At 50.7% G+C, this 14,072-nt stretch overlaps 1 protein-coding gene across 5 annotated transcripts in view; it reads left to right on the top strand.

The window, feature by feature from the left end:
* Nej (CREB binding protein nejire) overlaps positions 1-14,072 on the top strand; it is a 34,778-nt gene that overhangs the window by 12,545 nt on the left and 8,161 nt on the right. For 2 of the 5 annotated variants that reach the window (XM_077702512.1, XM_077702513.1), the window contains exons 6-19: positions 3,752-3,919; positions 4,152-4,419; positions 4,607-4,724; positions 5,178-5,403; positions 5,930-6,270; positions 6,781-6,864; positions 7,568-8,052; positions 8,131-8,474; positions 8,570-8,688; positions 11,412-11,582; positions 11,665-11,822; positions 11,901-11,981; positions 12,063-12,119; positions 12,716-12,793. In XM_077702512.1, coding sequence (XP_077558638.1) covers positions 3,752-3,919; positions 4,152-4,419; positions 4,607-4,724; positions 5,178-5,403; positions 5,930-6,270; positions 6,781-6,864; positions 7,568-8,052; positions 8,131-8,474; positions 8,570-8,688; positions 11,412-11,582; positions 11,665-11,822; positions 11,901-11,981; positions 12,063-12,119; positions 12,716-12,793 — 2,698 coding nt within the window. Of the gene's footprint in view, positions 1-3,751; positions 3,920-4,151; positions 4,420-4,606; positions 4,725-5,177; positions 5,404-5,929; positions 6,271-6,780; positions 6,865-7,567; positions 8,053-8,130; positions 8,475-8,569; positions 8,689-11,411; positions 11,583-11,664; positions 11,982-12,062; positions 12,120-12,715; positions 12,794-14,072 lie in introns of all 5 variants that reach the window. The other 3 variants (XM_077702510.1, XM_077702511.1, XM_077702514.1) reach the window with 2 other exon arrangements.

Raw genomic sequence — 14,072 nt, 5'->3', positions numbered from 1 at the left:
TAGAACCCAACAAGCACGAGTGAACACGACTGAAGGACAAAGCAGTGGCATGCGATGGCGACGGCGCCACACACTTTGTAGGCAAGGAGCTCGCTCACGGACTCCGAGCCTCGCTGCATCCGTGGCATGGGGCAGCCTGTGTCGCTGTTTGCATTTTATCGAGACTTCGTTCTGCCGCTTGCATCTCCCAAAATCTACTTCTATAACCAAATTTCATGCATAGCTGTCCATGCGACTTCGTTACATTGAAATTTCGACAAACGGGACTTTTTTACTCAGAGGGTGAAAATACATGGTGTGCATACACTTGAAGTTTAGAAAAAATCTTTAGTTTGTTATATTGGCGGTTTCATTATGTTGAAGTTCGTCACATTGAGGTTGGACTTCACTGCTTTGCCTTTAGGAGCAGGGCATGGTAATAATAATGTTAGACTTGTGCAAAAAAAAAATATATATATTATCCAGTTTTCACATACCCCATTCTGTACTCGTGTACTCGGTGTTCCTATAGTCGCATCGAAGTTCCATGGAGCAGGTGTTACGCCAGCTGTTGTTGGTTGCTAGGCAACGCTAGGTGCTCCTTGGGGGTTTTTGCCAGTTTTCGCTAAAGCCACTGCCTGAGCCGGGGACGACTGGCGGTCGCTGCGAGGCATGCGCTCACGGGCACACGTGGCATTTCCTCGCTCCTCAATGTTTTCGCCAGGATTTTCTTTCTTTCTCTCTCCTTTTTTAAAATTTATTGCTAAAGGCATGGCGTGTGCTGGATGTTTGGCGGTCGCCGTGAGGCACACACTCATAATTGCTCGGCATTTTCTTGATATTTTTAACGCGCTACACGCCACACATTACAGCCAGCTGCAAAAGCTCTACTGTTATAAAGAAAAACATGCGCTATCGGAAATTCGAATTTTCAAATTGCAAAATAATGCACCTAATGCTCCAGGCCACTCAGCTATGAGGCAGTGCTGCCAGAGGCGGAAATATAAAGTATATAATGTATAGCCAGTTTGGTTTTACACTGTATGATAAAAGTTTTGCTTGGTGAATGAAAAGGTGGTGAATGAATCGTCATAGGCACATTCAAATTTTATCAAAATTACCGAGAGAGGAAGCTTTGCTGCAGTCGCGTGCCTTCATGGGTAGTGTGTGAATCCAATTGGTGGCCAGTGGCGTATGGGTGGTGCTGGACATTACGCTTTGGCTGTGAAGTGCTGGCTAATTCTGTTTTGGGCCTGCACATGCGTTGTACCAGCGGTTGAGCCTTGAAAGCATGCCTGCGTGCTGAGGCATTAGCAATCTTCGGCGTGTTTTTCAATGGGAGTGACGAGTGGCGATGCGCTGTTTGGCAGCGAATGCAGTGTGCCAACTTGGTTTTGGCGAGCATTAAGCCATGTGAAAAACCTGATTAATCCAGTTGTATTCGGGTTTGGGAAGGGACACTTGCCTCACGTGCTGGTTTGTGGCCGCCGATCATAGGTAGCAGGTGGTAATAAATTGCATTCTGCATTAGAAGCTGCTAAGCTGAACCAGCTATTTTGTGAAATATTACGCTGATGCAAAGCATAAATGTCATTGCTGTCGTACTCTTCATCAGTGCGAGTGATTTGTTCAGGAGCAAATGTAAGCCATCATAAGTGCCATTTTCAACGCGTTAACAGTACCGAACATTGCACAAGCGGACACTTCTTTCACATTTTTTTTCTTTCAAGCGCAAAAATAACATCAGTGGCTGTTTAAATAGTTTATTTGCGTCACGTTATCTCGAAGAAAACAATAACATTGTGCTGGGTGTATTAATCTTAACCCGCCAAATTGAGCAACGTATGGCAAACGTCAGGAACCTGCTTTTTTTTCCTCCTTCCAAAACTGTTCCATATGGCCAGAAACCTCTTTCAAACCTCTCTGCAGACTACGGCATTTTACAAGTGCAAAAATTAGTGGCAGTTTATCGTAAAAACTGAATTTGCAAAATCACAAGGCTGTTGCTGGCTCTACCAACAAACTCGCCTGTAGGCAAGATTGAGCAACTCTATGGCATCAATAGGAGACCAGGGTGTGGATGGATATGGTCCACAGGGTTGTTGTAGCGTCGTGCTAGAGGCCTCCCCACAAGTCTACCGTATAATGCGGAATATAGGTCGACCCCCTTACCTTGTAGCCGAAAAATGCAAAAAAAAAATAATTAGGTACCAACCATTGAGGCTATAACTTGTTTCGTCTCAGATTACCCATTTAAGGGGGCTCACTGGTCTTAAACCAAAAAAGTTTATTTTTGCAGTTATGATGATGAAAATTGGGGGACATATGTAGTTTTTCATTGTTATTGTAGATATAAAATTTGTTTTTGTGTAAAAAGATTATATTCAGATTTGTTTGGATTTTTATATTCGATTTTTTGACAGCCTTTGTAAAAGAACTGCTGGAGGGATGCAGCTAAACAGGGTACCAGTGAACTGTGCACAAATCAAGGAGTGCAATAAGACTAACATTATCGTTCTATCTGGTCTGTAGCAGAAGTTACGACCGTTTGAAATTTGGGCTTCAAAGGTGGCAACCAGAAAAACCGGTTTTCCCTTCCAACCCCAAACTTCAAACGGTCGTAACTTCTGCTACAGACCAGATAGAACGATAATGTTAGTCTTATTGCACTCCTTGATTTGTGCACAGTTCACTGGTACCCTGTTTAGCTGCATCCCTCCAGCAGTTCTTTTACAAAGGCTGTCAAAAAATCGAATATAAAAATCCAAACAAATCTGAATATAATCTTTTTACACAAAAACAAATTTTATATCTACAATAACAATGAAAAACTACATATGTCCCCCAATTTTCATCATCATAACTGCAAAAATAAACTTTTTGATCAAAGACCAGTGAGCCCCCTTAAAACTGTCTGAAGTATCGTCGGACGACTTGTTCTGGCTCGCTGTCGCCCACACAGCAGGTCGTCCTCGGTGCAGTCCAGGGCATTGCTTATGCAGCACTTCTTCAACACTCGCAAGACCATGTCATCGTGAAGCGAGCGCAAAGCATGGGACACTCATGTGCAGACCGGAGCGACAGCCAGTCTGTGCAGGCGGTCAGCAAAACATCTTGGGGTATCCATTCGTAGAGACATCGCACGACGCTAGCGGACAAAATTTGCCCCTTTGTACAGCAGCACAGGTGCACAGAGCAGCGCCCATGAAACGAGGCCTTCCGAGCGTTGCATACCGATAGCTTCCCCTTCAGCTAACGCCGCTAGCAACACTTCTTTTGGTGATACCGAACTGGCGCAAGGAGGACACGTCATTGGCCTGGGAAAACCCCCAACTTTTCTTTTAAATGCTGCTGTAAACCGGCACCAAGTGCCTAAACTCATTTTGAGCAAGAAGAAAATAGCACGCACACATTCGCCGACAGCGAGAGAAGCAACAAAACAAAGATGGCGTCGCGTCCGATTGATGGTGGTGGCAATGGTGTCTTTGGGGTTTGGATGGGCTCGATGGGCTGCCCGGTAGCCAGATGACAACTGCCAGTGACTGCAATATAGGTCGAGGGGTGACTTTTCGGCAAATTTACCTGTAAAAAATCTCGACCTATATTCCGCATTATACGGTACTTATGGCAGGGTGACAGTGATACCACTGCAAAACCTGGCTCTGTAAAATGATACAAATTGCTGTCGCCCACAGCTTGGCACGTGTGTACAGCCACCAGAGTGGGCTTTTCTGCTAGCCATATTCCATTGGCCTGCTTCCTTGTTGTGCAGTGAACGACCTTCAGGTGGCGTCGGGGCCCAGCCACTGCTCCCCGCAGGACTTGCTGTCAGGGCCCAGCCCAAATTCGGTGGCGCCCCAGCAGGGGCCGCCCCAAGCGGTCGTTCCCCCCATGGGTGCCCAGGCACCCCAGAGGCCCCCCCTGGGTCCCGCTGCGCAAGGTGGGCCTGTCTCTCCCCCTCCTTGGTTTCCCGTCCTGTGTTTAGTGTGCCACCATCACCAAACTGACCCGGTGTGATGGGAGCCCTTGGCTTCCGTCGTAGAAGGGAAGTGATAGGTAGGCAGGGAAGCATGGCTTGGAAGGCTGTGGCGAAATTCGTTCTGATCCTTTGGTATGTTAGTGTTGCACAAATTGTTGGATGGCTTTGCTGACACCTTTGGTCGCTGTTTCAGGCGGGCCCCAGTCGCCATTCGTTGGAGGGCCTACATCACCAGCAGCATTGACAGCAGCCAAGCTCATGAAGGCAGTCCAACAGCAGCAACAGCAACAGCAGCAGCAGGGCGGCCCCCCTGGCGCTGTGTCCATAGTTCCCCCCAACCAGGTGGTTCCCCCTGGCGGCGCTCCGGGTGGAGTGTCCCTTGCGCAACCGACAGGAGGAGTCGCCAAGGACTGGCACCAGTCAGTCACCCGGGACCTCAGGCATCACCTGGTGCTCAAGATGTGAGCAGCGTGCATTTCGCCTCTTTCTTTCGGAGGCTAGCCGCACTCGGAAAGCTTTTTCTGTTTCCTATCTGTGGTCGGAATGCTTGCGGATTTCAGTGTACAAAAGGCCTAGCTTGTGGTGTGTTACTTAAAGTGTGTCGCCTTCTTTTTGTGCCCCTCCTCCTCCTCCCCCGTCCCTGTGCAGAGTGCAAGCCATTTTCCCCACCCCCGAGCCAGCCACGTTGCAGGATCGGAGGATGAACAAACTAGTCGCATATGCCAAGATGGTCGAGGGAGACATGTACGAGATGGCCAACAGCAGGGTGAGTGTGCCTTCCCCTCCGGTCTGGGTTTGGGGGCGTGAATGTTCTGCGGGATGCAGTGAGGCACATCCTCAGTGCTTGTATGTTAGCACATCGAGCCCTGCACAAATTGTTGAAAATGATGTCGCGCATGCACTCAGAGGCTGTGTGCCACGATACCCCTCAAAGGTGAAATGCTGCTGCGTCAGTCCGTCTGCCTGCACAGCCGAGCATGGCATCCTTGTTTTCTCAATGTTGCAGAGCAGGTAACCCTGATTTGCCACGGTGCCTGTTCAAAGCAGCATCGATACGCCCATTGCCATGGCTAGGGACTATACAAAAAAAAAAAAAAGAGCTTGTTCCCCACGAGGGATTACCTTTTCATACTGGGCTGAAGCTTTGCGCAGCTTTGCCAGTTTTGTTGTGTGTCAAGAAGGAGCGCATGGTAACAGAGCGATCCCCGGTTGTCTGCAGGAGGAGTACTACCACCTTCTGGCAGAGAAGATCTACAAGATCCAGAAGGAGCTGGAAGACAAGCGGCGCAAAAGCAAGGAACAGATGCAGCTTCAGCTCCAGCAGCAGCAGCAGCAGCAACAGCAACAGCAGCAGCAGCAAATGCACGCTGGTACTCCTCCCATGGGAGTCCCACCCAATGCCCTGGCTCCTGGGGCGGCCGTGCCGGGCAGAGGGCCAGCCCCTGGTGAGTGGACATTGTTTGCCCTCAGTCGCACTGCCATCACCTTCTCCGTCACGGCACCGTCACGTCGGAAAACTGCGACGGAGACGTAACGGAGCAGCGTTCGTACTGGAGCTCTCCGTCAAAAGTACAGGGTCGTCCGCCTAGTGATCAGTTTGGCCTAGAATTGAGCGTGCTTAATCTGAAAAGTAAAGAAAATGGCTTAGATTTTTACGTGTGGTCACTTTTCGCTAAATTTAGCCGTAAAAATTTGTTTTCTGATTGGCTGATTTACCACGGGGCGTGGTCCCGTCGCATTGACAGAACGGAAAGGTTGAGCTTGTCTTCCCGTCACCGTTGCACCGTTTTCGGTGACAAATTGCCTGAGAAACTGTTGCCCCTGACGGAAGACGGGGACGTGACGGTGACGTAACGGGGTGAAAAACGGCTCTGTGAATGATGCCTTCCACGGCCACTGGCTATGTGAGCCATAAATCAGGTTCCCGCGCAAATCCCGTGTGACTGACCCCCTTGGGTGCGCATTCTGCAGGGCTGGGTGCGGCAGTCAACTCCCAGATGCAGCCGGGCGCGCAGTCGCACCTGACAGGGCCCCTGGGTGCGCCTGGGCCCCAGCGGATGGCGCCGCCCAACATCACGGTGCCCGGCCCTTTTCCACCCAACTCGTTAGGGGCTCCCCCGGGGGCCCCTACTCCTGGCTTTGGCAGCCCACTGCAGCAGCAGCAGCAGCAAGCAGCAGCGCCGCCGCCCAGTTTCGGGAACGTTGCCGGCACGGGCAACAGCTTGGCGGGATCCCTGGATGGAGGCGGCATGGGCAGCCTCAACAGCCAGTTCCCGCAGTCCCAGCAGTTTGAGGCGATGAAGAGACACCTGGTGAGGACCCTCTTGCTTTGCAGCTAAACATTTAAGTGGGAGGGGGGTTGCAAAAAGGGAACTTGCAGCTTCGTTGTGCAACTAAAGCGCTGCATGAAGGGATCAGGTTGTTGGGTGGCCTTATTGGGAGAAGATGGGTTGACTTGAAACATTTCTTGTTGCCATTAAGGTGTTTCACTGAGGACGCGTGTTCCTCTGGCTGCCACAGATGTGCATTGGTTATCAAATTCCCAGCTGCACCGAGGTGGTTTTCAGTTTTTGGTCAGCATGTGTGTGTGCTTGTAGTCTGAGAGGTGAAAACGTCTTTTCGTTGCTCTACAGTTGTTGTCTGCACCACCTAGTGTATAAGGGCATTGGGATTGGCGAACTTTTACTACAAGAGCCTCGGCAGCAAAAAAAAAAAAAAAAGAAAGAAAGAAAGAAAGAAAGCAAGCTCCAGTTTTGGGAACACTACTGCTTGAGGCAGCACTGTGATTCACCTATACATACCTCTTGCCCTCTGTATTCCAGATTCAGCAGCAAGCGCAACAGCTGATGAACCAAACGAGTCAAGTCCAGCTGGGCAGTGCAACAAACTCCACGGCTTCTGCACAGGTAGTGTATACTCTTGCACATTTCCCTGTCGACAGTGCATTCATGTGGTGGAATAGGCTTTGAAAAATGAGCGGGTCGCTTGTCATTAATTTTTTTTCCCGAGGTCGAGTATTCAGCTTTTGTGTAGGCATGGTTGAATAGTGAATTTGAGTAACAAAGAAAGCTGGGCGACTGAGTAAGGGCCAAGCCATCCAAACAGCAAGTTGCAAGCCGCCATTTCGAACACTGTTCCGCTAATTCCGTAACGAATTGGCAGTACAAGTGCACCAGCTTGGTGCCGCTATGTTGGCAGCAGTGTCGTTTCAGTGCTGTCGTTGTACAGAAAGTGTGATGGTGGCCGAGAGCTCGTGGAACCTCAAGGGAAGGCAACAACTTGGCACTGATGATAGAAATGTCCGTGTTTGCGGGGTCTTGCGAGAAGCCTGGGATGACATCTCGAAAGGCTTGATTGAAATGCTTGGCTTTTTGGCTGCCCATTCGGGAGCACTGAATAATTTGAAAATATCAAATACCTGCATTCGGATCGAAGCAGATAATGTATAGGGAATGAAGTGTCGGTTTTTGGAGCACTTTATCTCCAAACCTTGGCATGACCATTCTGGTAAAAACGTGAAAGTTGAAAGGGACGTGCCATTTTGGTAGAAGGGCCTTGCAGGCTGTTGCCGTGCTTCCCCTGATGCCTGGGGTGCTGTCGCGACGGCAGATGTCACAGATGCTGCAGTCGCAACTCAGCTCGACACCGGTGAGCCAGCCGCAGCAGCAGCAGCAGCAGGGGCACCTGCAGCAGCAGCAGCAGCAATTGGCGCCCCAGCAGACGCCGCCACCCGGTGGCCCCGTCGGAGGACTGATGCAGCAGCAGCAGCAGCAGCTGCTGGGCCAGGCGTCGACGCCCCAGCCAGCCCCGGGGGGCCCCCCGAGCCAGCAGCCCCCGCGAGCCTCGTCGGTGCCCTCGAGCCTGGGGGGCTCCCAGCCGCCCACGCCACTGGGCAGCAGCGGGGGAGCACCGGCGCCCCTCCCCCCGCCGTCGCAGCAGCTGCCCGACCAGATCCTGGCCACCGAGGACCCCGAGGACTCGTCCCGGGGGCCCGACCCGGACCTCTCGCTCACCCTGTCCACACCCGAGGGCTCGGCGGCCGCCACGCCTGCCCAGGGCAAGAAGTCCATCGAGAACCTGGACAGCAGCTCGGGGTGAGTGCGGCGCCCGAAGGGTGTGCTGGTGTGGCTGGCGGGGGAGAGGGTGTGTAATGCCGTGTGCGTGCTCTGCAGGGGTCCGAAGTCCATGAAAGATGGGGGCAAGATGGAGGTGGACTGCAAGCCCGACCTGCGCTCCATTGGCAAGGGTGAGAACCGGCTGGAAGGGCCCGGGGAGAACGGGCTGCCCTCGTTTGGCCCCGTCAAGGAGGAGCCCTTGTCGGTCAAGGAGGAGCCCGTGTCCACGCCGGCCAGCAGCATCGGCGCGGGGGAAGTCTCCACGCCGGCTGCCAAGCCCGATGTCAAGCTGCCAGCCCCGCCGCCGCCCACCAAAACCGAGCAGCCCAGCAGCACGGGCGAGGCCTCGTCCGCCTCCGCCTCTGCCAGCTCACCGCCAAAGCCCAGGTCCAACAAGAAGGGTGGGTGTCCGCAAAAGTCACCTGTGAATGCTGCCCCTCCTTGGCTGGATGTGCTGTGGAATTAAATGTGTGCTTGTTCTCCCGCTCTCTTCCAGTGTTCAAGCCAGACGAGTTGCGGCAAGCATTGATGCCGACGTTAGAAAAGCTGTACAGGCAAGACCCCCACTCATTGCCGTTCCGGCAGCCTGTGGACCCTCAACTACTTCAGATTCCCGTAAGTCATTGGGCATCCTCCTTTCTTTCACGTTCCGGACCCCTGTGCCTAAGGAGAAAAAAGAAAAAAGGAAGGATTTAGGGGTGACGACGCAGGCTCTGGGGAATCATAGCGTCGGCTGAAGCAGTTGACTGAAACTATCAGTTGACTGAGGTTAATTCAAATTTTAAATTATATTTTGGCCAATCGCCATTTGTGCTGCTTTGTGGGCAGGTTTAATGGACAGCCACATGGGGGCAGTGAATCTTGGCAACAGGTGGAATTATTTTTAAAATTACTAGCCATCGAATCGATTTATTTTATTAAACCTTTGCCAATCTTCAACTGTGAGTGTGCGTTGTTCGATGCATGTACGGGACATAGTGAATTGGGTTGTTTCACTGTGAGGTCTTGTATCATCAACAGCACCTGTAGCGTTTGCAGAGTGTGTACAATCAGTACCTTTTTTTAATGGGTACCAGTTGATGATGTTCGACCTCAAAGTGTGATGTTGGGCCTAATGCCCTATGTTTAGGCGTAACATTAGTAATATTTAAGCCGAGCGCAGCGGCATACCAAGCAGCGTCATACCCGTAGGTGAGTGTGCAAGTACCAGTTGACTATACACCATTTTCCATAAGCAGCCGGGAAAGGAGGAAAATACTCTCAAACCAGTTCTCTCGGCGGCCGACCAGTGTTGCCTGTGCGCGCTGGGCTGCTAACGTCGCTCGGCGTGGTATGCTCCGCTGCGTATACAGGGGGTATTTCGCACCGCGTGCTTAGTTTTTGCGGAACTTTCAACTGTTTTAGCCAATGCTGCGATGCCGTTCAAGGCGCAAACGTCACTTGGTCAGCACTGCGCGGTGGTGGGTTATTGAACAACCAGAGAAAGCGAGAAACAGTCGCTGACAGCACGCATGTGCACGACACTGCCTGGAGAAAATGCAGTGCGGTTGCGGCGTGTTTTTGCTGCATCGCTTCCCAACACACACCGAGTTGAGATATTGGTGGATGCCGCTGATAAATCGCAACGACTTTGTACCAACGACCAACTCCAGGGTTTGTTGGGTGCACTTGGACGGCAAGCAGACGGAGCAAAATCCATTTATCACACGCAAAGCTGCGACAGGGAACGGAACCCCCTGAAATGTTAGAAGCAACTTTATCTTTTACAATACAGCATTGATTGGTTGGTTGGTTGATTGATTGATTCATTCATTATGGTGTTTAACGCCCCGACGCTTCATGGGTGATGAGGCGCGCCGTACTGGAGAGCTGCGGGTTAATTTTGGCCACTTGGGGATCTTTCACGAGCGCCGATACAGTACAACATTACAATAACTTCTGGTTCCTTGTAGTCAATTTAACATACCATATGGTCATTACAGCCGATTGGCATTAAGCAATCCCCTTTTCATCTAATCTAACCTTTAAAATCACGGCGTTTTGTTTACTTTTTTTCAGGCCAACTCATTACACTGCCAAACGATATATGAAAGGATAAATTTCTCCAACCACACACTTCTGGTCGATAGCAGGATAAGCAGGCAGCCAAATGTGGAAACGCAACTAGAGATACGCGTGAACGCTGCATTTGGAAAATACCTCAGCCTGTTCACAATGAGGTCAATGGAAAAGCTTCTAATCCTTTTGCGTTGCCACGGAATCTAAAGTATTACAATTACAAAACAGTTACTGCTGGTCGCGTAAAGCATTTGTGGTGCAAACAGCGGTTTCACAAAGGTGGGCTCCGAGCGACAGGCCACATGCGCTGCGCAGAGTTAGGTTATAGTGTCTAGAATATACTAGGCACTATAGTTAGGTCAATCATGATCACGATCATGATCAACCAATATTAACTCGCCCGAACGTCAACCCTTTTGCTCAACCTTCGAATAGTAATTTGACTGGTTGTACGGTCGTGTTATTTTTCCGCCCAGGTAATTTCGTTTCGTCAGTAACCGTCATAAGTCTAGTTAAGAAAGATTACATTGCATTGCAATGTCAACAGCGTAGCAATCGCCTCGTCGAAAGTCCATCGCGAGCACGGATCACCGTGACCCACATATGCTGTGCGCGCTCCGCATTCGACGTCCGCGCTTCCGTAAACATGACTAATCGGTGAACATAACAAGCACGGTGGCATTGAAAACACGTATTTAGTCCCCGATATTGATTTCTATGTCAGCCGGTGCCATACCGGTACGTTTGCATCGCGGAACTGCGGAGCACCACCGGCACCACCACCACACTGCTACTGCTGCTCGCAACAGCCGGGGTCGGAATTTCCCGCTCTGGCAGCAAATTAGGACCTAAAATCCGTCCGCAGATGATGAAAACAAAACAGAACACACACACACAAGCACTGCAACCGCTAACTTAACGCCAAACCACTACGGTTCACTCGGTAATGAACGGATACCGAGCAGACGCACGCCAAGAACGGCGCACTTAACAGCCCAGCGCGGAGGTTTCGGCGGTCGCTTCATAGACGGCGCTAGCGTGCGGTCAGAAAAAGCAAATGGCGGCGCCCACCTCTAGCAAGGAAAATGGTGTATAGCAGACCTCAAAGTGTGTCGTTAGGCCCAATGTCAGGCCCAATGCCTGGAGTTCAACCTCTCGCACTGAAAGAAAATATCAGCCCAGTGGTGTCCCTGTCATTGTTGCTTTGTGCCGGCTGGCTTTTGGTCCGGTTTGTTTTTACGCGAAGGCTCGGTCTGAGCGTGTTGCCTCCTTCGTTGCAGGACTACTTCGACATAGTGAAGAATCCCATGGACCTCTCCACTATCAAGAGGAAGCTAGACACGGGTCAGTACCAGGACCCGTGGCAATACGTGGACGATGTCTGGCTCATGTTCGACAATGCCTGGCTCTACAACCGCAAGACGTCGCGCGTCTATCGTTACTGCACAAAGGTGAGGGAGCGCTGTCCTTGGACGGGTCGCCGTCCCTTGAGCCGGCCCTGACTGTGTTCCGTGCGTTTCTTCTCCTTGGCAGCTCTCTGAAGAGTTTGAGCAGGAGATCGACCCGGTCATGCAGTCGTTAGGGTACTGCTGCGGCCGCAAATTTGTCTACCAGCCTCAAGTGCTTTGTTGCTTCGGCAAGCAGCTGTGCACTATCCCCCGAGATGCCAAGTACTGGAGCTACCAAAACCGGCAAGCACCTCCCGCTGTGCATGCTGCCCCCTTCTCTTTGTTCTTCTTGGCTGACTGTATTTCGGTGACTCGTTGCAGGTACACCTACTGCCAAAAGTGCTTTGCAGAGATACCCGGTGATGCCGTTACCCTTGGAGACGATCCCACGCAGCCTCAGACGTGAGTTGCGTCTTTGTGCCGCCCTCTCACCGTACTCGCTGTGCTTGGTGCGGTGTGCTGACCTCCCCGATGCTTTTGCAGGACCATTCGTAAGGACCAGTTCATCGAAATGAAGAACGATCACTTGGAGCTTGAACCGTGAGTATGGTCATTCGGATCAGTCAGTGGTAGCGGGGCAAGGGTTGTGGACAGGGATGCAAGCTTGCACTTTTGATGAGCACTGGCGTTATGCTGCCCAAGCTACGACCACTCTGCAGTAGCTACGCGTGGTATGGCAACACACGTATAGACGCCACAGTTGCAAGTAGAGGGGTGGGGCTTGATTGCGGACTTTGCCCGGAGATGGCATCGAAAAGACCCTTTCCTGTTGGCTCGCAACAACCTTTGTGATGGAAGGGAAAGCCAATGAAAAGAGGCTTTCAGGAAGATGGCAATGTTCAAATAAGTTGAGTATAGGGCCTTAGCTCTCTGGTGCTTTGTGATTTGTTCTTTGACATCGCCGAAAAAGTGCGTCGGACACGACACAAAAGAAATGCTAGCTTTAATAATTTATTTCTCAGTCAGCAAGGTACCGTTGGCTGCCAAACAAAAAGCCTATAGAGCTCTGAAGTGAGTGGTCTTTGAGTTTAAACCAGAAGTTTTTCACCCTTTTGGGTTGTCCCTTTAGGGGCCGTGTGGTGGCTTGCTTTATTTGGTGGTCGCTAATGTTGTTTGCGGCGGGGTTGTGTGTGCAGATTCGTTGAATGCCTCGACTGTGGTCGCAAGCTGCACCAGGTGTGCGTGCTGCATTTCGACGCCATCTGGCCCGAAGGGTGAGCCACTTTCCTTTTTCTTTTTTTTCCCCCCTTTCGCTTGCTTACACGAAGCCTAATGAACAGGGCTTGCTGGCCCGCTTGAGTGCGTATCCGCTCATTCGCCATCTTTGGGCGTACAGCTGATAGCTTGAGCATAAGTGCTGGGCTGGGCTTGGTCAAACTTATCCTGGACACTTCCTGGTACGACCTTCCACTCGTATTTGAAATGGTTTCTTGACCTTCAAATGTTTTTTACTTCGGCTTGCTGTCTTGTCTGGGTTTAGTGTATACCAAAAGGAACTTTTAAGTGCACCACACGTTCAGTCATTTTTGTGTAGCTGCTTCTCATAGTGCCTGTGAGCTACAATTTCAGTCACATATTTTGGGTGTTTTTCTTTCTGTGTGTACAGTATGGAGGGCAGTACTGTGGCATTTTGTATTTGCTAGAGTACCAACATTTGTGCTGGTACAGGTTGCTGTACAGAAAAGTGCTGTACAGTTTCCTATTAAATTTTCTGTTTTTTACATGTTGGAACAGTTTGCTTTTGAAGGTGCATGGTGTGGCTCTAGATTATTTGCTATCAGCAACAAGGAAATGCAAACAAGAAAGCACAACTTGAACCTAGTAATTTGGTAAATTTGGCAAGGCATTGACTTTGCCCTATTTTTAAGTATTTATGTAAGCAACCTCAATTTGATATTCTCCTGCCTTGTGTCGGCAACTGTAACGCAAATTTTCTTAGCACAAGAGCCGGTGACATCTGGAGATGAAATGGCAATTGTAGTGTTGCTGTACGGGTCGTTACATCTAGTGTGTCGCCTATTGCAAAAAGGATGCTTACTTTACGTTGTCGTTAAAGTTGTGGGGGTGTTCGCACTCATTACTCCTTGCCCTGCACTCATCCATGCGCTGCAAACATGCCGTGTGAGCGCTGACTGCGGCAGGCCTGCTGTTTATGGAGACAAGTAAAGAGGGCAGGAGGAGACAGCGCTAAAAATCATGGGCAGAAAAATCATGAGCAGCAATCAAGATGCTGCATACAGACCAATTTTAGGCCAAGACAGAGGATGTCCATCCTAAAACCTGTTGCTGGCGGATGGGACCTGCTCCCCCTGTGCATGCCAACAGCATCGCTGTGCGAAGGCATTCTCTAGAGGAAATCAACCAGGAAGGGGCACGTTGCATAACAGCGTCTGCGTGGGAAAGCCAGCTACAGGGGCTTTGCAGGAATGTCGCAGTTCCCACATGTCGATTAAAAGAAATCAAATACTGAAATGTTAAAGGTGTTCCTCAGCT

The sequence above is a fragment of the Haemaphysalis longicornis genome, unplaced genomic scaffold (genome assembly GCF_048455015.1).
Source record: "Haemaphysalis longicornis isolate Haplotype H1 unplaced genomic scaffold, Haemaphysalis longicornis Haplotype H1 scaffold_3, whole genome shotgun sequence".
NCBI classification, from domain to species: Eukaryota; Metazoa; Arthropoda; class Arachnida; order Ixodida; family Ixodidae; genus Haemaphysalis; species Haemaphysalis longicornis.
The sequence above is the reverse complement of the archived record's forward strand: the minus strand, read 5'-3'. Positions and strand labels throughout refer to the sequence as shown.